The sequence below is a fragment of the Salmo trutta genome, chromosome 8 (genome assembly GCF_901001165.1).
Source record: "Salmo trutta chromosome 8, fSalTru1.1, whole genome shotgun sequence".
Classification (NCBI taxonomy): domain Eukaryota; kingdom Metazoa; phylum Chordata; class Actinopteri; order Salmoniformes; family Salmonidae; genus Salmo; species Salmo trutta.
Genome location: NC_042964.1, coordinates 44,921,582 through 44,946,281, shown reverse-complemented (window position 1 = coordinate 44,946,281; position 24,700 = coordinate 44,921,582). Strand labels below are relative to the sequence as shown.

The following is a 24,700-nucleotide window of genomic DNA, read 5'->3' as shown; positions in this document are numbered from 1 at the left end:
TCCCTCCGCTCTCCTCTTCTTTTCTCCATCGCTCTGTGACTGTTCATTTTTAAATTTTCCTCCCTTTTCTCTCCCTCTATTTCCAACTGTTTTTGGAGCGCTCTCTCTCTCTCTCTTTTGCTGGGGGAAGTTCTCTCCACCAAGTGTCTCAATTTAACAGGAGCTCCCTCCCTCTCGCTCTTCCTCTCTCAGCCCCTTCCTCCTCCCCTTCGGCCGTGACAGAGCACACCTGCTTGGTCTTGGCTGCGCGCGCTCTCAGTGCAATTATCGCTCGGCCCGTTGCAGTACAGTGCAGAAGGCTCACAGTGATTGAGCCTATAGCCCCAACTGGATATTTGGTAGGAAGACCATCTGACCTCGGCGCACTCTAACTCTCTCGCTCTCTCTCCCACGCTTCTACAGAGCACAGGTAGGATAACACACTGATAGATAGAGGGGATGGATCTTGAGGGGGGGGAACTCGGGAAAGACTGGATTATAGGCCTGGGGAGTGTGGAAACAGAGGGAGATTGTGAGGGGAATTGTTAAAAGGGATTTGGAATTGGGGTTATTGTGTTTCGGGGGTCCCAAACGTGTAGACTTGGTTAGTAAAATGGTGATGCTGTGCTTGTGGTTTGAGGTTAACTCTACCGCCAGACTATGTCTGCAGTGATTTTGTGGTTGAACTGGTCATGAACGTTTGTTCATTTCGATGTATTTGCACATACATACAATTAGAATGTACAACATGAGTCATGCCAGGCATATCATGAAAGTGATGCGTTTGTGCATGATATTGCAAATTTGTTTTGTGTGGGCGTAGGGTTAGTGTGCGTGTGTGTGTGTGTGTGTGTGTGTGTGTGTGTGTGTGCGCGCGCTCCCTCTAAACTAGATGCGTGGCCAGGTCTTAGTCTCACAACAGGACTGGCTTAGGGAGGAGAGACCATAGCTAATCATTCCCATACCAGACCATGTGATAGCCTACAGAATGATGAAGACAGCACCAGCTATAGGGAGGGGGTGTGGTGCTACTGTTGATGCTAGCACTTCACTGCCATGCCAGTGTATTAGAAAACCCTACCCTATTTATCCAAAAGAGGATACCATGATATCTTTCCTTGACTTTATTGGTTTATCCCTTGCGGTTTTTAGTTTTTAACACATCAAGGCACTTGAGCAAGTGAGCTGTTTTGTCAGTTAGTTGGCTTGTGGTTGTACATGTGGTTTTCCCTTCCATCAAACTATCCAGTGGTGTTAGTTTATGGTTTTACATGCATTCAGAGTTGTTGTGTCTCTGTGTGAGCAGGACAGAGGAATAGAGAGCTGGAGAAGAGGTTTCTTTGATGTGAAGTCCCTGGAGACTTTTCTCTCCTCTCTTGTCAGTAACTGGCCCTGGTGGAAAACCCATTAAGTTTACCAGTGTCCTTTTCTTCAGTTGTAGCACTTTAATGCATTGCCTTCTCTCTTTTGTACTCTCCCTCTGGCACTAGGAGATCCTACAAGCAAAATAAAAACACAACAACAACAAGGATTTCTTTGTATTTCCTCAAGCCATTACAGTTCACTTGCAGCAGTTCATGCCAGAATGAACCCGTCCAGGGCATTTTAGACTAAAACAAATCGGTTTGAAATGGTTTATTTAACTTGCTGTACTGCTGTTCTGTTTCACATCAACGTTAACGCACCGTTTCAGCCCGCCTCGTCACCACTCTGCTTTGATGGAAGCGCTGCAGACCCAAATCGCCCAGGGCAACCAAAATTAAAGGGAGGACCTGCTTTGAAGTAGAGAAAGGGGGAAAGAAAAAGCAGTACCTGGCAACCCAAAGCCTTATTAATCCACTAACAGTACAGCTTCCTCTATCACAGAGAGATCTGACTGATGGCTTCCCTGCAAAACACCCCAAAACTCCCAGCTAACTGCTAACATCCTCCAACACAGAGGGAGTTTTTTTACAGGGCTGAACTGGAGATGGGGTACAGAGTGGAGAGGAAGGGGTTATGAGTTGGAGGATGGACAGGATGTGTTTTCCTAGTCCACCCCTAGTGCTCTCCACAACCTCAACCTAAACATGCTGTGGCATGTTGGTGGAGTCGTTGATGTTTAAGTCTTGTTTGTTTGGACTAACTTGTACAGTATAGTTTGGTTAGCTCTGTGTTAGAAAAGTAAGACATGGGTCTTTAGAGGCGAGGCCCAGGTTTGAGCCCAGGGGCCACATTTTCCCGTCTGGACTCACTAACTGTCCAGGCCGAGAGAGAACAATAAGCTGAAAGATGGATGTTAGCCACAAATTATTTTTTTCCTCATTGGAATAATATAAAGTTCCATTCTCCAGTAGTGCTATTTTCCCAAAAGCAAATTGTACTGCCAAAGGGTCAAAGAAGAAATGTCTTAATCTATGGGAGATGAAGGGAGAAGGAAAAAGGGAGAGAAAAGGAGAAAGAGAAAAATAGTAGGTTGGGCAGCAAAGAAGATGTTCACATCTGTTCAAAACAAGCTGTAGATAATACAGGCTGTAGATAATACAGGCTGTAGATAATACAGGCTGTAGATAATACAGGCTGTAGATAATACAGGCTGTAGATAATACAGGCTGTAGATAATACAGGCTGTAGATAATACAGGCTGTAGATAATACAGGCTGTAGATAATACAGGCTGTAGATAATACAAGCTGTAGATAATACAGGCTGTAGATAATACAGGCTGTAGATAATACAGGCTGTAGATAATACAAGCTGTAGATAATACAGGCTGTAGATAATACAAGCTGTAGATAATACAGGCTGTAGATAATACAGGCTGTAGATAATACAGGCTGTAGATAATACAGGCTGTAGATAATACAGGCTGTAGATAATACAGGCTGTAGATAATACAGGCTGTAGATAATACAGGCTGTAGATAATACAGCTGTAGATAATACAGGCTGTAGATAATACAGGCTGTAGATAATACAGGCTGTAGATAATACAGGCTGTAGATAATACAGGCTGTAGATAATACAGGCTGTAGATAATACAGGCTGTAGATAATACAGGCTGTAGATAATACAGGCTGTAGATAATACAAGCTGTAGATAATACAGGCTGTAGATAATACAGGCTGTAGATAATACAGGCTGTAGATAATACAGGCTGTAGATAATACAAGCTGTAGATAATACAGGCTGTAGATAATACAGGCTGTAGATAATACAGGCTGTAGATAATACAAGGCTGTAGATAAGATAATACAGGCTGTAGATAATACAGGCTGTAGATAATACAGGCTGTAGATAATACAAGCTGTAGATAATACAGGCTGTAGATAATACAGGCTGTAGATAATACAAGCTGTAGATAATACAGGCTGTAGATAATACAGGCTGTAGATAATACAGGCTGTAGATAATACAGGCTGTAGATAATACAAGCTGTAGATAATACAGGCTGTAGATAATACAGGCTGTAGATAATACAGGCTGTAGATAATACAAGCTGTAGATAATACAAGCTGTAGATAATACAGGCTGTAGATAATACAAGCCTGGATATATAAATGTCAGCCATACAATACTCCTCAATGAACGGTTGAAACTTGGTGTAACCATTCACTGGCTTTCTCCTACAATGGTCCAAAACAGCACAGACGCTTTAGGGCTTTCTGCTGTCTGTCAACAATATATGTGTTTTTATGACCCAATTTCTGAATATCTTTGGAGTTCTCCCCCAAAAAATGCAACGCTCGCAGACGTTGGTCTTGCAACGGATCCAGAAAGAGTTTCTGGGTTTGACGTGGGGAAGTCATTCTGTTAGGGAACTATTGTGACCACTGAAGGGGTTAGTGATGAAGGCATTTCCTGTTGACAAAGCGCTGGTATATTATCTGTAGTGTCCAATCTGCCCATCATTTAACAGAGAAGTTATTTCTTGGATGGATCTCTGGTTTTCTCCCCGTAGAGATAAACTCTCTTGAACTCAGATGTCTTTGGAAATGTCTTTAGGGAAAAAACAATGACAAATGGAGACCCGTTAGTAGGATTTCAATATGGAGGCAGACGAATCACGCAGACAGACAAACCGGGTCTTGAGGACTGGAAATGGTTAAAACTGTCTGGGTATCTGTGTCTGGTTGGGGAGGGGTTGACACGTTGAGTTGTTGATGGGTTTAAAAGGGGCACACATGTTTCAGACATCTCATAACGTTGTAAATACCTCCCAAGGATTCGTTACTGACAGGCCCTCTGGAGACAGAAGGCTGAGACCCTGGTAAAGGGGAGTTGGAGTAGAATGGTGTCGTGGAGGGTAGAGGTAGTGGTAGAGGGTAGGAGGGTTGGAATTGTTGTCTTGAGATCTGTCACTCACTCAGACACAAAACAAGTACAACATACCGTCTCTGTCATCCTCTCGCAAATGCTGCACAAGTTTGGAAAGGTAGGAGTATGGGCTGATGACCTACATACTGTACATGTGGCATGGATGGAATACAACTGAATGGTGTCCAGGAGAGAGAGAGACAGAGGGAGAGAGAGAGGGAGAGAGAGAGGGAGAGAGATGGAGGGAGGGAGGGAGGGAGGGAGGGAGGGAGGGAGGGAGGGAGGGAGGGACGGACGGAGAGAGAGAGCGACAGAGAGAGAAAGAAAAATGGAGAGAGAAATGGAGAGAGAGAGAGAGAGGTGTGGAGGGAATAATGAGACATATGTTACATGGTGTCTCTACTGTAATCTGCTTCCTGCCTGAGACTTGTCAGAAGTCTGTCCAGATTTTTAGAGAAAGTTGAGAGGGAGGGAGGGAGAGAGGGATGAGAGGGAGGGAGGTTGACAAGGCAGCTGCAACGAAAGGAAGTGTCAACCCCCACCCCTCTGCTCAGAGAGAAAGATCAGACTTGCTCTGACAAAACACAGTCCTCAGGCCTTACAGAGAATGAGAGGAGGAGGAGGGGGGGAGGAGGAATGAAAGGGAGAGGGTGTCTTTTGACTGCTCCTACCTTTACACCTTTCGATTATTGAACACATACACACACACACACACACGCACACACACACACACATAGAATGAAGACCACATACACACACACACACAGTATGAAGACACACCTCCTTTTACACATTTTATCGAGGACACAAACTTTGAAGCCTGGAAAATGACCACTAAAACTCTCTAGATTCAATTGGACCCCGTAATATGTGCCAGTTTATAGTTAACCATCAAATCTGCTCCGGATAGACGTCATTGTGTCGCTATTTACGTGTTTGTTGTCAATGGTATCGCTAATCAATCTGGTTCTAGTAATCACGGTGATGTTGACAACATGACACAAGTTGACTAACGTACGCTAATTGTCACCTCATAGAGAAATAATTGACAGGTTAGGTCCACTTGAGTGCATATGAACAGTATCTGGCCCTGTTGCCTTTGCTACTGTAACAAGCAGACAAAAAGATGGCTCTGACGTGATTTGGGGGGGCATCAGCGGAACGGCACGAATGGTGAGAGAGTTCAACAAACGTGCCAATGTGCAAAAGCATGTTGGTGGGCATTGCCCAGGACATCAATGAGACTAACTCAACTTGAGTGTATACACGTGGTACCAGTACCAAGTGGATGTGCAGGGGTACGAGGTAATTGAGGTAGATATGTACATATAACTAGGAATAAAGTGACAGATAATAAACAGTAGCAGCGGCGTATGTGATGAGACAAAAAAGTAACTGCAAAAAGGGTCAAAGCAGATAGTTCGGGTAGCTATTTAACCAACTATATCCTATGGTCCTTAGATCCCTGACAACTGCTTCCCGGAGACTTTACCCTACAGCAGGGTCAACTACAACACTGTGTGGTCTAGATACCTAGACACTGACTGAACCCATGTAAGGCCTTACTCACACACTTTGCATTGTGCACCTCAGCCCTCTCAATGCCTTTCATATACAGCTGTCAACAAACAGTGTAAGCCCTTTGGATTAGTCATTAGAAGTGCACTGAGAACTCATTCAAAGGATCCACCTAAACAAAACATCAATGAGAGAGAGAGAGAGAGAGAGAGAGAGAGAGAGAGAGAGAGAGAGAGAGAGAGAGAGAGAGAGAGAGAGAGAGAGAGAGAGAGAGAGGGGGCCTTGCTGGCCCAATAGACATTGCCAAGCAGTTGTCTGAAGACGGGAGATTGAGGAGATAGAAGACCAGTCAAAGTGCTAATGGTGGCAGGTTTTTTCAGTGGTTTAGCAGAGGATCGGCTCTGTCGTGGCGTGCCGTGGACACAGCCCTCTAGGTTCACACACAGACTTGCACTTTGAAGCATGTTTTTTTTAGGGCCGTCTGTGATCTAACCAATGGATGCTCCAGATGCACCATGGGTGCCTTGCCAGATCAGTCCTTTATGCTTGTGAAGCTGTACCTCCACCCTCTCTCCTCTCCCCTCCTCTCTCCTGGATATCTTTGAGGAAACTACTGATGAAAGAGCCAATGCCTGCGGCTCAGTGGGACGTCTAATGGGATGTGTCTGCCTGCACAGGTTCAACCAAACTGTGACGAGTTCCCTTCTGCATTACTGGGTCTCGTGGCATCGCTCAGCCTCTCTAGAATGCAGATTAGTTAAAGAAAGGAAATGCATTCATTACAGTTAGGCTACTGCACCTTACTACTAAATGGACCGGAATCAAGATCTTGATTGACATGTTTTGCATGGTTCGCAAGCTTCAAACGTTTCCTTATTCACATTTTTCTCACAATTGTGTCAAAGCCTTATCATACTATGCCTGTACACATGAAATAAGCTAACCTAGACATTTATGTCAGTTTTGATCATTACTAGCACCACATTGGATGTGGCATTGTTGGGTTAGCATATTACCAGCCAATCAGCAGGTAGTATTATACAGTTTTTGTTAATGTGCCAGTAGGTGAGTTCATTAGCAGTCTTATAGTGTTTAATAAAAACATGACAGATCTCCCTCTTCAAGGAGATTGGTATCTCTTCCCTCCTGCTCTGTTTTGTTTTAATACGTCTCAGGAATGTTTATTATCACCTAGAAATGGGAGGACACACAGGAGGCTGCTTTTAATATGAATTCCTCTGTGTGTGCGTGTGCATGTGTACATAACGTCCAAACACTGAGGAGTTCAGGATCAATGCTTAGCGGTCAAGGACTATATGGGTCGTTCCACCAATTCAGTGCCTTTTGAGAAGTGTAAAAAAAAAGTGTGATTTCATCTTAAATCAGCCATAAATCCCGTTGTGACAGGGGGAATGGAAGTGTGTCATGTGCAACAGGGAGTGGCAATCATAAAACAAAATCAATTGTTGTAACATTTCTAGCCTGTCTATTTCTAGCCTGTCTATCTATGGGTAACAGGGTTACCATGTTATGTGCACAGAGGGACAGTCAAAATGCAGAATTTTTGCACTTTAGCAAGTCTTTATCCATATAAAAAATCGTATTTATTGAATTTTCATTTAATATAACAGGCTTTTCAAATTCACTATTTTTGTGGAAGGACCCTTATGCAAATCGGTACAGCATTCCTTCCTGCTATCTCTATTTGGTTTCCTGCTCTCAGACCAATGGAGGTTTAAAAAGACTAACCATCTTGGCAAGACAACTAACAGGGTATTCATTATGGATTCCCCTACATATTGACTTATAGATAAATTAAACCTAGAGCCAAGATTTGCCCTGTTCAAAAAGATTGGACCAACATGTTCTTGTGCTCTACTGTTAAGCTAAGATTGGATCTGTTTTATCTCTGAGTTTCAACACATTTCCGCATGGCACGTGTTTCCAACTCAGTGGCCTTGTGGTTAGTGTCCACCCTGAGATTGGAAGGTTGTGAGTTGAATCCCTGGCTGAGTCATAACAAAGACTAAAAACGGGACATGATTTGTCTCGCTTGACACTTAGCATTAAGGAGATAGATTGGAGGTACGGCCCTGTGATAGACTAGCATCTTGTCCCCAGGGGGTGTACTTGTACATCAAGCTGCCTCACGATACAGAAACAGGAGATAGACTCCTGCCCTATGAGTCGTTCCAGCTTGAATAAGCCAAGGTTCGTGCAAGGCTACTTAATAACATGTTTCCATAGGCTAAGGCTCAGTCCTCCATGGAAAATAGAAGTCAAAGTCACAGCATTACAAGTCAAATCCAATTGAATCCATGTTTTCTTCGTCCACCCATATTACAATGAGCAGAGGCATATGCCACACGGTTGGAATCCATTCCATTTCAATCCATCAACCCAGCAATTTTTTCATCAATTTATTTTCATGAAATTGATCCCAACGGTGATACAGTATGCTCGGAGAACTCTGTTCCCATTGAGTGCTGTAATGTAGCTCTGTCTGTCTGTGTGATGGCTGTAGTGTGGGTTAGACTTATAATTACCCTGGATGTTCAGAGAGAGCCGCCATAAGGCCTGATCCTGTTCCCATTGACCTGACGCCACCCTAAGAACCGCACACACACACACACACACACACACACACACACACACACACACACACACACACACACACACACACACACACACACACACACACACACACACACACACACACACACACACACACACACACACACACACACACACACACAGTCACCTACCCAGCAATCTGTCTGTCATGCAAAGGTCCAGCAGACTCGCCTCTCTCTTTGGTCCCAAAGTAATTGAAGGGGCAGTGTGTAACCATAAACATCATGAGCCGAATAATAACACTGACCCTGAACCAGTTGGAGAGAACTGAAAGTACAGTACAGTAATCGGGCTGTGTTTGTCTGGGCTTGGACTACTGGGTCAGTTTGACTGGTCAGAGTGTGTTTTGTGTGACTAGACTGGTCAGAAGGCTTGAGTGGGTCAAAAATGAACTGGAATGGATGACCATTGCGGTCATGACTTGTCGGTCAGAGAAGAAGACTGGAAGACTGCTCACAGCATATGGCTGGTTTCCTATAGTCTTAGAGGGCCTTGAAATGGAGAGAGATAAACAAGGGAAAGTACAAATTACTTTCCTGTACAATTATACAGTAATCAGTCATTGGTTGTTTTTCCCAAATCGTTACCATATATTGTGAATATGTATGCATACTTTTCTGTTTCTGCCCTGTGAAAGTGCACATACACTTGGTACAGCCTTGGTGGTCCCCCATTTTAAAGATTGATACATTTCCCAATGTTCTTGGCTTTGCCCTGACCTCTCCTCTTTAACCTTTCTTAGGTAAATAGGCCATTCTCCCCCTGCTGACCTGTTACAAACCAAAGCAACTTCAGGTGCTTGGCCTTCTAGCCTTTAGCTTCCTACCTCTGACCTTTACCCTCTCTCATTTGGCCTCTCACCCTGTCACCCCCACACACACCTCACAACCCTTTACTTGAATGAAAGGTTGGCCTCTTTCTATCCTTGACCTCTTAGGGAAGGGATCACTGCCGCTACCTCTCTTTGGAACCCAGGTGCATGAGTTGATGAGCAAACTGAAGGAGAGAGGAGAGTCAGCAACGCTTGGAGAACAATGGAATACAATAAAAAAGCTTCTTTATTGCTAAAAGTAGAACACCTTAACCTCTCACCTCTGCCCCCATCCTTTACCACCCACCAATACCCATGCACCCCTCTACAGTAGTTCTAACCTCTAAGCCATGACCTTTTCCCTCCCCCCTAGGCTCCCGGACAGAGGCACCATGAGGTCAGCCTGTCTCTCCCTGCTCCTGGTCACAGCGTGCTGGTCACTGCCCTTCCGCCAGTCGGGCTTCCTGGACTTCATGATGGAGGATGAGGCGGGCTCTGGGTTGCCTGAGGTGCCCGTCGAGCCCAGCGTGGACATCCCCACCATGCCCGAAGGACCCAAGTGCCCCTTCCGCTGCCAGTGCCACCTGCGCGTGGTGCAGTGCTCCGACTTAGGTGAGACACTCTACCAATAAATTCTATTTAATATCATAACAGTACGTACTTCTGTGGTTCCATGTGTTTTCATGAGCTGAGGTCAATTTGTCAGTGTAATACAGACAACCTGTTGCATCAGCTCCTCTCCCTCTCTCGTCTAACTGAGGCAGTCCCATAGTTTACAAGATACATCTTCCTGGTTCCCAAAGAGGTGTTCCCTCCATCTGGGGACCTCAGAGAAATGTTCAAAGAGTGTCTGACTTTTGATCTACCCATCATCAGCTCGTTAATTGGCCTAAAAGAATATCGCCCCAGGCTGACCACTTTAAACGCTCTCAGATGCTACGAATTTCATGCTCTTCCACGACGATGCACGACGGTGACATAGTTTTGCCGTGACTTTGGCCTTTTTCTAATTTTCCTAATTGTTTTCGCAGATGCAGGGATATAAAAGGTTAGCGGGGCTTGGGAAAGTCTCGAACTCACCCCGGTTTAACAAGCCCAATGTTCTAAAGCTTGTTTTTTTCTCCGTCAGATCGCTCCTTTCTCCATCCTCTCCAGAGGCAAACGAACTCTGCCACGAATTAGCCTGGCGCTCTGTTTCCACACAATTAAAATGATTTACTTGATCCTCTTAATTGTTTGCGAGATTATCCTGTTTATTTGCTTCATTCGCCCTTATGCTTTGGCCTGACTCACCTCTAGGACTACTGCTCTGCCAAGGGAAGTCACTGACCCAGTTGATTGGCTGTAGCTTATATAGTTTGTATAACCTTGCAATTCATCTCTTCTCTATGAGTTTGGTTCGTTTTTGGGCTTTACTCTTATTTTAAAATGGAGGAGCAGGGGAGAAATACTGGAGACAGACAAAGACAGAGTGAGAGATACAGATGGACTGGGATGTATACACAGACAGGAGAGAGAGAAGAAAGAAAGAAAGAAAGAAAGAAAGAAAGAAAGAAAGAAAGAAACAGACAGAAAGACAGAAAGAGACAGAGACCTGTGAAAGAGAAGGAGGGAGAGGGACAGAGAAAGAGAGGAGGGAAATCAAGGAAACCGTGAGTTCGAGTGGAGGAAGAGAAAGACAGACTGACCCACGCAGCCAGACAGACAGACAGACAGAACAACTCCGACAGACAGATGGAGAGACTGATGATCAGGAAAGGGCTGGTTCCATTACCTCACTGGGTCCTGTTAGCGCTGAACGTCTCCCAGGAGCCCCAGAGTTGGATCCTCATCTCCGGGATCGGCCTCTCTGGCCTGGAGACTGCATCTGTTCCCCAGACCTGCTGGCACACACACAGGGAGGGGAGGGGAGGGGAGTGGAGGGGATGGGAGCGGAGGGGGCTCGATTGGTTTCCTTTCCATCCAAAGTCACCCCCTTTTACAGTTAGAAAACTGGATGAAAAAGGAAAAGTTAGCACAAGGCCTTATTTCTGCAGGCGTCCAGCTGGTGGTGCGTGCTACAATTATCCCATGTGTATGTGCAGAGATGAAGTAGTGCAGAGGCTAGTAGTCTAGACATTCACCAGACGTAGTTACAATACATTTATTTAAAAAATAAGTTTGTCAATTACTCGACAGGCATTGTGGTGGTCAGGGTTGGGTAGGTTACTTTCTAAATGTAATCCGTTACAGTTACTAATTACCTGTCCAAAATTATAATCAGTAACGTAACTTTTAAATTACCCAAAATCAGTAATGTAATCTGATTACATTCTGTTACTTTTAGATTACAAAAATGTATGTTACCAATTGAACGACATCTATTGCAGGATAAATCAGTGTTAAAGTTTACAATTTAACATCCATATATGGATGTTAAATTTTACTTTACGGGTTGGTTACATAGGCTTCTTGTAACCCATCGCTTTCTACTACATATAATAACATGATTAAATTATATCTTTACATTAAAAACCAAAGTATATCAGAATTCCAGTCATTCCAATAAATGTTATACCCCTTGATCGTTAAAAATAGGACTTGGAAGTATAGATTAGCCAAATTGTTTTACCTGAGTATGACCCCAAAACTAAGAACTTATTAGCCAGCCCTACTTTGTTGTTAATGATTTTGTTGTCATGGAGGACTAATTGGGCTCGTTGATTCGAGTTCAAAAATAAATGCTGCGCTCATGGAATGGCATGCTTTGAGCACTACTGAAAAGTGCTATTTACATGTGAAAAATGAATGCCATATGCTGCATTTTTTGCTATAGGCCTATTGTTAACCTTTTTGTTGATGACACTTTGATATCTTAATAATATGCACCTGTTTAAAGGTCAAATCCACAGATGAAACAATAATAAAACGGCTGCCCCACCTCTGTTTTGGTTAAAAGCTGAGGGATGGGCCTGGAGTGATATAACCACTCTCAGATTAATAAAAAAAAAATGTTTTAACCATGTTATGAGGCTATACAGTGTTTGTTTACATTTATAATGTTTACAAACATTGGAGTAAAACAAGTTTATAGTTTTGGTTCTCATGGAGTGTGACAGTTGAACTAAGCTCATGAGGCATTTATAAGTTACATTCTTCAAGAATCAATGGACATACTGTATATATAATTTATAAGTCCAAAAATGGATGTAGTAACTACAGATTGCCCCTTTAAGTCTATCAAAAGTGTGTAAGTTTGAGCATGTGTCCATTAGGCCTATGGATCATTTTTTTTATCAGCTTGAATTAGATTGAGCAATAAAAGGCCCACTTTTATTCCAAAAACTTGAATCCGCACTATGCAGCTGTTGCAAGAACACATCATTTTTCACTGGCTGTCCACTGGTTTCAAAAACAATGATTGATAGACAGCTTAAACTTTTTGAATTCAAACATTATTGGGTTCAAATATACATTTAGATTTGTGAACAGCCATCCACAACAACCACAATCTGTAAGGTGCAAATAGCTAAATGAGAGAACAGCAGTGTGATTCACATCAATACGCTATGTAGATATAAATAATAAGTGATATCCGTATCGCTGTAGACTACTACACCACTGCTGTCATCCTTACCTCCAAGCCTTTATTCAAGTTGGATAATCTTTGGATACCCGACAGCAGTCGCACCATTGGAAGACACAGCTTGGACTGTAGCCAATAAAAGACTATTTCCTGTTCTTTTCCCTCGATCCATCAAACACATTTGGTGTGTCGTCATAGCGGTCTCTGACTTGTGCTCAGACTCGCTCAGGTGGAACAAATTTAAACTTGCTCCTTTTTTCTATGCTGATTTAAATGTCATTGAGAAAACAGAGAAGTGTGAAAGATGTATTTTTTCAAACATCCTTTCTGAATAAAAAAGTAATCCTCAAAGTAATCATCTAGTTTTTCAAAAGTATCTGTAATCTGATTACAATATTTTTGCTGGTAACATAACGGATTACAGTTAACGTTTTTTGTAATCCCTTACATGTAATCCGTTACTCCCCAACCCTGGTGGTGTACTATCTAAACAGCTTCCTTTCTTTCTGAGTTAGGAAATGAGGTTTTATGAACACAAGACTCTTCATAAAAAATGCTTGGTTTCAATAAGGTTTAGATTAAAAACAGGCTGATGTTACAGTCGTCAAAGACCTTCATCCGACAGGGATATATTCCCAGTTGCCTTGAACTATCCTATCTAGGAGAGTTTGATTTAATGGGTCCCTATGTGTCAACAGGTGTTGTGGATGACAGAAGCCCTTCTTTTTCCCAAAGCCCTGACTGAACTGAGTCACGTAATGGAAAACTCACGCTCAACTCAGGGACAATCAGACCCATAATGACTGAACAGACCTTCCCTTGACAAGGAGAGAAAGTTACAGTACACCCCCCAAAAAAGGATTGCAGGGCTGGAAATTGCATAAATGTTGCAATTAATGCTTGGATGTGCTGAAAGCATGAGTGCGAGAGGCCATGGCAAACATATCCTTGATATCACATTAATTTGGCTTTTATTGAAATTGCTACAATAAAGGGACTATGTTGGCATTCAGCTCCTATTTTTCTAGTCTGCCACTTGTAAAGAGGTCATGTTACCGTGCCAGTATCTCAACAAGAACAGAGCGTACTATCTCAACTTCTGGTTTCTCTCACTTACTTATGTATCGGCCAAGCCGACTTTCTTAAATGAAAACATAATCTGCAGAGCACTGAGACGATCTGACCAGCCATTTTATCCGTGACATTGCTATGGAAATGCTCCCAAGTTTGCACAAACTAATTCACTTAATATATTTTTTTATATATTTTATTACTTTAATGGATGATTCAAATCAAATTGTATGAGTCACATGTGCCAAATACAACAAGCATTACAGTGAAATGCTTACTTACGAGCCCCTAACCGACAGTGCAGTTTCAAAAAATACGTATAAGAATAAGAGATAAAAGTAACAACCAATTAAAGAGGAGCAGTAAAAAATAACAATATACAGGGGGGTGCCGGTACAGAGTCAATGTGCAGGGGCACCGGTTAGTTGAGGTAGTATGTACATGTACGTAGAGTTAAAGTGACAACAGAGAGTGACAGTGGTGTGGAGACGGGAGGGTGGGTGGGCAATGTGAATAGTCTGGGTAGCCATTTGACTAGATGTTCAGGAGTCTTATGGCTTGGAGGTAGAAGCTGTTTAGAAGCCTCTTGGACCTAGACTTGGCACTCCAGTACCGCTTGCCGTGTGGTAGCAGAGCGAACAGTCTGTGACTAGGGTGGCTGGAGTCTTTGACAATTTTTAGGGCCTTCCTCTGACACCGCCTGGTATAGAGGTCCTGGATGGCAGGAAGCTTGGCCCCAGTGATGTACTGGGCCGTTCGCACTACCCTCTGTAGTGCCTTGCGGTCGGAGGCCGAGCAGTTGCCATACCAGGCAGTGATGCAACCAGTCAGGATGCTCTCGATGGTGCAGCTGTAGAACCTTTTGAGGAATTGAGGACCCATGCCAAATCTTTTCAGTCTCCTGAGGGGGAATTCGTTTTGTCGTGCCCGCTTCACGACTGTCATGGTGTGCTTGGATCATGTTAGTTTGTTGGTGATGTGGACACCAAGGAACCTCTCAACCTGCTCCACTGCAGCCCCATCGATGAGAATGGGGGCGTGCTCGGTCCTCTTTTTCCTGTAGTCCACAATCCTCTCCTTTGTCTTGATCACGTTGAGGGAGAGGTTGTTGTCCTGGAACCACACGGCCAGGTCTCTGACCTCCTCCCTATAGGCTGTCTCGTTGTTGTCGGTGATAAGGCCTACCACTGTTGTATCATTGGCAAATTTAATGATGGTGTTGGAGTCGTGCCTGGCCGTGCAGTCATGAGTGAACAGGGAGTACAGGAGGGGGCTGAGCACGCACCCCTGAGGGGCCCCTGGGTTGAAGATCAGCGTGGCGGATGTGTTGTTACCTACCCTCACCACCTGGGGGCGGCCCGTCAGGAAGTCCAGGATCCAGTTGCAGAGGGAGGTGTTTAGTCCCAGGGTCCTTAGCTTATTGATGAGCTTTGATGGTGTTTTATGGTGTTGAACACTGAGCTGTAATCAATGAATAGCATTCTAACATAGGTGTTCCTTTTGTCCCGGTTGGAAAGGGCAGTGTGGAGTGCAATAGAGACTGCATCATCTGTGGATCTGTTGGGGTGGTATGCAAATTGGAGTGGGTCTAGGGTTTCTGGGATGATGGTGTTGATGTGAGCCATGACCAGCCTTTCAAAGCACTTGATGGCTACAGATGTGAATGCTACGGTAGTCATTTAGGCAGGTTACCTTAGTGTTCTTGGGCACAGTCACTATGGTGATCTGCTTAAAACATGTTGGTGTTACAGACTCGGACAGGGAGGGGTTGAAAATGTCATTGAAGACACTTGCTAGTTGGTCAGTGCATGCTCGCAATACACGTCTTGATAATCCGTCTGGCCCTGCGGCCTTGTGAATGTTGACCTGTCTAAAGGTCTTACTCACATCGGCTGCAGAGAGCATGATCACACAGTCTTCCGGTACATCTGGTGCTCTCATGCATGTTTCAGTGTTATTTGCCTCGAAGCGAGTATAGAAGTAGTTTAGCTAGTCCGGTAGGCTCGTGTCACTGGGCAGCTTTCGGCTGTGCTTCCCTTTGTAGTCTGTAATGTTTTGCCCTTTGTTATTAAAGGTTGGGACCAGTGAGTGTGACCAGAGGCACTATAAATACATCCATTACACACAGGTGGCTCATAGCAGAAGTCTGTTGCCTGCTATTCAGTCTTTCTTTTCCAATCCTTCCAGAGGACAAAAACCCTGAGACTAAACATCTCAATCAGACTTTCCTGCCACCTGACTCTCAGTAACTGACCTCTCACCTCTGTCCCCCTCTCCTACCCGTAGACACACTTTCTCCAAACTGTTTACCGTACCAACCACGTCAGCTCTGACTGACAGAACGCCATGTGGTTCACATCACGCTGCTAGAGGAAGAGAGAGAGAGAGAGAGAGAGAGAGAGAGAGAGAAGAATAACGGCTACGGAACCCTGACCTGTTCACCGGACGTGCTTGTTGCACCCTCGACAACTACAATGATTATTATTAATTGACCATGCTGGTCATTTATGAACATTTTAACATCTTGACCATGTTCTGTTATAATATCCACCCGGCACAGCCAGAAGAGGACTGGCCACCCCTCATAGCCTGGTTCCTCTCTAGGTTTCTTCCTAGGTTTTTGGCCTTTCTAGGGAGTTTTTCCTAGGGAGTTTTTCCTAGCCACCGTGCCTCTTTCACATGCATTGCTTGCTGTTTGGGGTTTTAGGCTGGGTTTCTGTACAGCACTTTGAGATTTCAGCTGATATACGAAGGGCTATATAAATACATTTGATTTGATTTGATTGAGGTAGAGAGAGGAGATGGAGATGTAACGAGAGGAGAGAGAGAGAAGGCGATGGAAAAGGGGAGTGAGTAAATGAGAAAGGGACATGATGGAAGGTTGAAGGGATATGAGAGAAGGACATGAGGACTGAGAGAATGTAAGATATTAAGTGGGAGTGGGAGATGGAGAGAGGGAGCACAATGGGGATATGCCGCACAGTGAGAGCCTACCACAGACAGCTGTGTGGAGGATTGTGGGGCTTGGGCAGGGTAGGAGAAACTGATAGAAAAGCCAACTGAGCTGAAGAGAGTGTTTGTGTAAGTGGGGCGTGCTCAAAGCCAAAGCCAAAGTGTGTCTGCATATGTGGAGTTTAAAAGACACAGCATTTAAGCCCTGAATGACTAAACAGTTTATTCTAGAGACAACCGCCGTCCTCTAGAATGGAAACCAGCCATGTGAACCTTGACCCTTAGCCATTGTGTTGTTTAGATGACTTGTGGTAGCTCTCTGTGCTCACCCTCTATTTAAAACAATACCCATATAATAGAATAGAATAGAACAGAACAGAACAGAATAGAATAGAGTAGAATATGCAATAATAGAATAGAATGGAATGGAATAGAACACAACAGCATAGAATGCAATAGGATGGAATGGAATAAAACACAATAGAATAGAAAATAATAGAACGGAACAGAACAGAATAGAATAGAACATAATATAATAGAATGGAATAGAATACAACAGAACAGAACAGAATATATAGAAAAGTTAGAATAGAACAGAATCATATTACACAAAAATACATCATTTACCCAATACATCTACATAGTGTATACCTCACCCCAGATCATAATTCCCTCAGTGTTCTCCCTCAGAACACATGGTTCTGGTTTACCAGTCATATAGACAGGTGACATTTACTGTCTCAGTGCCAAATAATGCAATGTACTCTCCAACCCAAACTGCATGCAATGAGGTCAGTGTCCAGATATGTGGACACTGGAAATAGACGGAAATTAATTTTGAGTCCCATTTCACACTGTGTGCCATAGATTGTTTCAATGCTAACTCATGGTGTATCTGGTATCACTCATGTCTGGACTATTACCATGAAACACATCATACTTTGGTTCTTTGGGGTTATTCACTGCTGACATGCTAAACATTTTGACATTTCCGACTTGCTAACTGGTTGAACGCGGCACGTGTATCACTACAACCAGTTTGAAAGTCTGAAATGTCCTAGTTTCCTTGTTCCAACTAGCACGTGAACCCGCCATAATCTCTCGACCACGCTCTACTGCGAACTTCATTTCCCATCAGCTAGCAGGCACAGCTGCAGCACAGCTCAGGAAGTCTCCTGTCACCTGGGCAAACATACCATACACACGGCCAAGCGTGCACACTATCTCACACACACACACACACTCCTTGTCGTGCGTCATCGTGCACACAAATGCTTATGGCAGGGTTGGGCCAAACCTAATTTCATTCAACATCATTAACTCTGAAATTGAATGTAAAATGCAATTAAATTAAATAAATTGGTAAATTAATGAATTAAAATCACTTGGAGCTATGAAACTAGCTTCTACGGGCTGGCCTAGAAGTATCTCTCCTCTCCTTCCTCTTCTTCTGCAGGGCTGAAGAGTGTTCCAGATGAGATCCCTGCAGACAGCACCCTGCTGGACCTGCAGAACAACAAGATCACTGAGATCAAGGAGAATGACTTCAAGACTCTAAAGGGACTCCAAGTAAGAGTTTAACACTCAATATGTCCACTAAACATGTCCCCTCCACTAAACACTCAATATATCCAATTAACACTCATTTTGTCCACTAAACACTTAATACTGTATGTCCACTAAACACTCAATTTGTCCACTAAACACTCAATATGTCCACTAAACACTCAATTTGTCCACTAAACACTCAATATGTCCACTAAACATTCAATGTGTCCACTAAACACTCAATATGTCCACTAAATACTCAATATGTCCGCTAAACACTTAATACTGTATGTCCACTAAACACTTAACATGTCCACTAAACACTTAATATGTCCACTAAACACTTAATACAGTAGGAAGTTTACATACACCTTAGCCAAATATACTGCTCAAAAAAATAAAGGGAACACTTAAACAACACATCCAAGATCTGAATGAAAGAAATAATCTTATTAAATACTTTTTTCTTTACATAGTTGAATGTGCTGACAACAAAATCACACAAAAATAATCAATGGAAATCCAATTTATCAACCCATGGAGGTCTGGATTTGGAGTCACACTCAAAATTAAAGTGGAAAACCACACTACAGGCTGATCCAACTTTGATGTAATGTCCTTAAAACAAGTCAAAATGAGGCTCAGTAGTGTGTGTGGCCTCCACGTGCCTGTATGACCTCCCTACAATGCCTGGGCATGCTCCTGATGAGGTGGCGGATGGTCTCCTGAGGGATCTCCTCCCAGACCTGGACTAAAGCATCCGCCAACTCCTGGACAGTCTGTGGTGCAACGTGGCATTGGTGGATGGAGCGAGACATGATGTCCCAGATGTGCTCAATTGAATTCAGGTCTGGGGAACTGGCGGGCCAGTCCATAGCATCAATGCCTTCCTCTTGCAGGAACTGCTGACACACTCCAGCCACGAGGTCTAGCATTGTCTTGCATTAGGAGGAACCCAGGGCTAACCGCACCAGCATATGGTCTCACAAGGGGTCTGAGGATCTCATCTCGGTACCTAATGGCAGTCAGGCTACCTCTGGCGAGCACATGGAGGGCTGTGCGGCCCCCCAAAGAAATGCCACCCTTCACCATGACTGACCCACCGCCAAACCGGTCATGCTGGAGGATGTTGCAGACAGCAGAACGTTCTCCACGGCATCTCCAGACTCTGTCACGTCTGTCACGTGCTCAGTGTGAACCTGCTTTCATCTGTGAAGAGCACAGGGCGCCAGTGGCGAATTTGCCAATCTTGGTGTTCTCTGGCAAATGCCAAACGTCCTGCACGGTGTTGGGCTGTAAGCACAACCCCCACCTGTGGACGTCGGGCCCTCATACCACCCTCATGGAGTCTGTTTCTGACCGTTTGAGCAGACACATGCACATTTGTGGCCTGCTGGAGGTCATTTTGCAGGGCTCTGGCAGTGCTTCTCCTGCTCCTCCTTGCACAAAGGCGGAGGTAGCGGTCCTGCTGCTGGGTTGTTGCCCTCCTACGGCCTCCTCCACGTCTCCTGATGTACTGGCCTGTCTCCTGGTAGCGCCTCCATGCTCTGGACACTACGCTGACAGACACAGCAAACCTTCTTGACACAGCTCACATTGATGTGCCATCCTGGATGAGCTGCACTACCTGAGCCACATGTGTGGGTTGTAGACTCCGTCTCATGCTACCACTAGAGTGAAAGCACCGCCAGCATTCAAAAGTGACCAAAACATCAGCCAGGAAGCATAGGAACTGAGAAGTGGTCTGTGATCCCCACCTGCAGAACCACTCCTTTATTGGGGGTGTCTTGCTAATTGCCTATAATTTCCACCTGTTGTCTATTCCATTTGCACAACAGCATGTGAAATTTATTGTCAATCAGTGTTGCTTCCTAAGCGGACAGTTTGATTTCACAGAAGTGTGATTGACTTGGAGTTACATTGTGTTGTTTAAGTGTTCCCTTTATTTTTTTGAGCAGTGTACATTTAAACTCAGTTTTTCACAATTCCTGACATTTAATCCCAGTAAAAAGTCCCTGTCTTAGGTCAGTTAGGACCACCACTTTATTTGAAGAATGTGAAATGTCAGAATAATAGTAAAGAGAATGATTTATTTAAGCTTTTATTTCTTTCATCACATTCCCAGTGGGTCAGAAGTTTACATACACTCAATTAGTATTTGGTAGCATTGCCTTTAAATTGTTTAACTTGGGTCAAACGTTTCAGGTTGCCTTCCATAAGCTTCCTACATTAAGTTGGGTGAATTTTGGCCCATTCCTCCTGACAGAGCTGGTGAAACTGAGTCAGGTTTGCAGGCCTCCTTGCTCACACACACTTTTTCAGTTCTGCCCACAACATTTCTATGGGATTGAGGTCAGGGCTTTGTGATGGCCACTCCAATACCTTGACTTTGTTGTCCTTAAGCCATTTTGCCACAACTTTGGAAGTATGCTTGGGGTCATTGTCCATTTGGACGACCCATTTGCGACCAAGCTTTAACTTCCTGACTGATGTCTTGAGATGTTGCTTCAATATATCCACATAATTTTCCTACCTCATGATGCCATCTATTTTGTGAAGTGCACCAGTCTCTCCTGCAGTAAAGCACCCCCACAACATGATGCTGCCACCCCCGTGCTTCACAGTTGTTCTTTGGCTTGCAAGCCTCCCCCTTTTTCCTCCAAACATAACTATGGTCATTATGGCCAAACAGTTCTATTTTTGTTTCATCAGACCAGTAGACATTTCTCCAAAAAGTACGATCTTTGTCTCCGTGTGCAGTTGCAAACCGTAGTCTGTCTTTTTTATGGCGGTTTTGGAGCAGTGGCTTCTTCCTTGTTGAGCGGCCTTTCGCGTTATGTCGATACAGGATTCGTTTTACTGTATATAGATACTTTTGTGGCTGTTTCCTCCAGCATCTTCACAAGGTCCTTTGCTGTTGTTCTGGGATTGATTTGCACTTTTCACACCAAAGTACGTTCATCTCTAGGAGACAGAACGCGTCTCCTTCCTGAGCGGTATGGCGGCTGCGTGGTCCCATGGTGTTTATACTTGCATACTATTGTTTGTACAGATGAACGTGGTACCTTCAGGCGTTTGGAAATTACTCCCAAGGATGAACCAGACTTGTGGAGGTCTACAATTTTTTTCTGAGGTCTTGGCTGATTCTTTTGATTTTTTCCATGATGTCAAGTGAAGAGGCACTGAGTTTGAAGGTAGGCCTTGAAACACATCCACAGGTACACCTCCAATTGACTCAAATTATGTCAATTAGCCTATCAGAAGCTACTAAAGCCATGACATAATTTTCTGGAATTCTCAAAGCTGTTTAAAGGCACAGTCAACTTAGTTTATGTAAACTTCTTACCCACTGGAATTGAGATATAGTGAATTATAAGTGAAATAATCTGTCTGTAAACAATTGTTGGAAAAATGACTTGCACAAAGTAGATGTCCTAACCGACTTGCCAAAACTATAGTTTGTTAACAAGAAATGTGTGGAGTGGTTGAAAAACGAGTTTTAATGACTCCAACCTAAGTGTATGGAAACTTCCGACTTCAACTGTATGTCCACTAAACACTCAATATGTCCATTAAACACTCAATATGTCCACTAAATACTCAATATGTCCACTAAACACTCAATATGTCCACTAAACACTCAATATGTCCACTTTGTTGCAGCTTTTCACCAAATACTGATTGGCCCCTTACTTTTTGCATTTTCCAAAGAACATTGATTCACAACTCGCCATGTTGTATCAATTCTTCTAGGGAGTGCAATGTTGACATCCCTTCAAAGTATACACCAGAGTGAGTGTAGAAACCTGAATGTCTTGGGTAGGAAAGAGCTAAAGGGATAACACTGACGCTGAACTTGAAGCCGTGTTTTGTTGGATGACATCCTAACAGGCTTATTATACATGCAAAAGTATCGGCTGGAGCAAAGCAGTGGAAATCTGATTTATCTCTGGACTTTCTTGAGACGAGAGGGAGCTTGTGTGTGTGTGTGTGTGTGTGTGTGTGTGTGTGTGTGTGTGTGTGTGTGTGTGTGTGTGTGTGTGTGTGTGTGTGTGTGTGTGTGTGTGTGTGTGTGTGTGTGTGTATGTGTGTGGTTATAGTGGGGGCCGCCAAGCAAATGCCTTGTTATTACGTCCTGACAGTTTTTAATGGAACAGCTGTGTGAGGTAAAAAGAGACCTTGGCTCCAAACAAGGCACAATCTGCCTGACAACTGCACTCCCATAGGCCCACATTGTGCTGAGCTGATTGAGCTGATTTCCTGATCATATTCCAAACCACTAACATGTTTAACAAACATGTTTAACTCGGATCAATGATCCTACAAATAGTCTACCAAAGGGAACAGCACTGTAAACCACCTCCACTCATTTTAACCACAGGAATCCAAGTACCAATGTTCCCCAGGTGCCATGGAAACTATTCACCTCTGGGCCATCGCGTGACCTCTCTACACATGTACAGCTTTCTGACCTGTAATAAATAGCCTACCTCTGTCAAACGGCCCACACTGTTTCCACCCCCGTACATTAGTTGTTCTCTCCGGGGGGAATTTGCTGCATTCTCTGCATTCTCCATTCTTCCACCCCTGTCTGCAGCCTTGAGTATGGAACGGTCCACTAGAGACACAGCAATTTCTCTTGCGAAATTTCTCAGAAATTGCCTCCAATCACAACAACCCTGGCGCCTGTGCTCTTTAAGACTAGGTCCAAGGGTGTGTTGGGATTACTGTACAGACGTTAAAAAACAATCTCACATTTCAGTTACCTTGGATACGTTCAATTGAGTCAGTCCATACTTGGGAAATGTAATCAAACAGTGTGCAATAGGTCTAGAACATCGTATTTTGTTGATGTCAAGCGTTTAAGATGCTCGTCAACTAGTACAAAATAGTCTAAAATAGTCCAGTCTGTTTGTGAAGCAATTTTTGCAACCTCACTATGATATAATGAAAAGTCTGCCTTCAATTACTTCATTTTACACACATAAACAATGATCACATACACCCACGGGAAGTTGTAGCCACATTAAAGTAGCCAGTGACACATCATTGCTAATGATAATAGTGATATATTGCAATAATCTCAAAAGCAATCTCAAATAGAAAAAGCTATCTAAAATAGAAAAAGCAGTTGTCCAGTTGTACATTAGCATAAATATCTACATAGTAATTAGAATGACCACAAACATACTAATTATAATTAGCATAAACATACAAATTATAATTAGCAAAACATACACATTAGCATTAGCTTAAATATAACAGGGATTGTTCTCTCTCCAATCTCTCCAGACCCTGATCCTGGTGAACAACCAGATCACCATAATCCACCCCAAGGCCTTCATTCCCCTGGGCAAGCTGCAGCGCCTCTACCTCTCCAAGAACCACCTCAAGGAAATGCCTGCCAACATGCCCAAGAGCCTGCAGGAGCTTCGCATCCACGAGAACAAGATCACTAAGATCAAGAAGGCCTCCTTTGAGGGCATGGCCCAGGTCATCGTCATGGGTATGGACCAGACCTGGGTTCAAATACTATTAGAAATCTTTCAGATATTTTGTGCCCTTGCTTTAGCCTGCCTGGATTGCCTTAATGACACGTCTGTTTTCTTCTGTTGGGTGCATAATGAACTCAACCCATCCCCTGTTGGGTACTCAAATTCCATACGATAGAACTTGTCTAATCCTTAACACACATATACAGTACACACAGTTACTTGAACATGTTTCCTTAATTGACTGTATAGTAGCAATAGGACAGCAGCAAGTTAACAAGTTTCCAGCTAAAAAGCACACTAAAACATTACAGTCAGAGACTGATGATCAAAGTGTTGTTTAACCATGAACTACAACGTGTCAGTGTTTAGAGAGTGCCAGCAATCGCCTACAGAGAGGAAGGGTTGGTTCATTGCTTACAGAGTGGAGAGTAGAATTTGAGGGTGCCAGCAGCAGGGAGAGTGATAGAGTGTGTGCATGTGTGTGTGTGCGCATTTATACATTTATTTATAATGTCTCTATTCTGGTGTGTGTTACATTCCCTCTCAGAATGTAAAGTATCTCATTATAGCATAGCTGAAGGACTGGAGCGGTAGGCCCTAAAACACACTGATCCTCAGATTATATCCCCAGTGTGACAAATCGGCCAATCCAGCGAGGCTAAAGGACGAGGGAGACAGGGCATATGGACAATATCCCACGCCGGCCGCAAACCATGTTTATACATGAGTCAGGCTGAGATTCCCGTAACACACCAGGACTGCAATGTAGTTAATGGACCTTTTTTTTTTCTCTCTCTGTTTTCTTTTCTGTCTCCTCCCCTGATTGTCTACCT

At 43.7% G+C, this 24,700-nt stretch overlaps 1 protein-coding gene across 1 annotated transcript in view; it reads left to right on the top strand.

Moving 5' to 3' along the window:
• Positions 1-133: 133 nt before the first annotated feature.
• Positions 134-24,700, top strand: part of LOC115199091 (decorin) — a 29,962-nt gene continuing 5,395 nt past the window's right edge. Inside the window, exons 1-4 of the mRNA XM_029761646.1 lie at positions 134-409; positions 9,610-9,848; positions 18,281-18,393; positions 23,665-23,878. Of these exons, the coding sequence (XP_029617506.1) occupies positions 9,629-9,848; positions 18,281-18,393; positions 23,665-23,878 (547 nt within the window). The 5' untranslated portion in view covers positions 134-409; positions 9,610-9,628. The remainder of the gene's footprint in view (positions 410-9,609; positions 9,849-18,280; positions 18,394-23,664; positions 23,879-24,700) is intronic.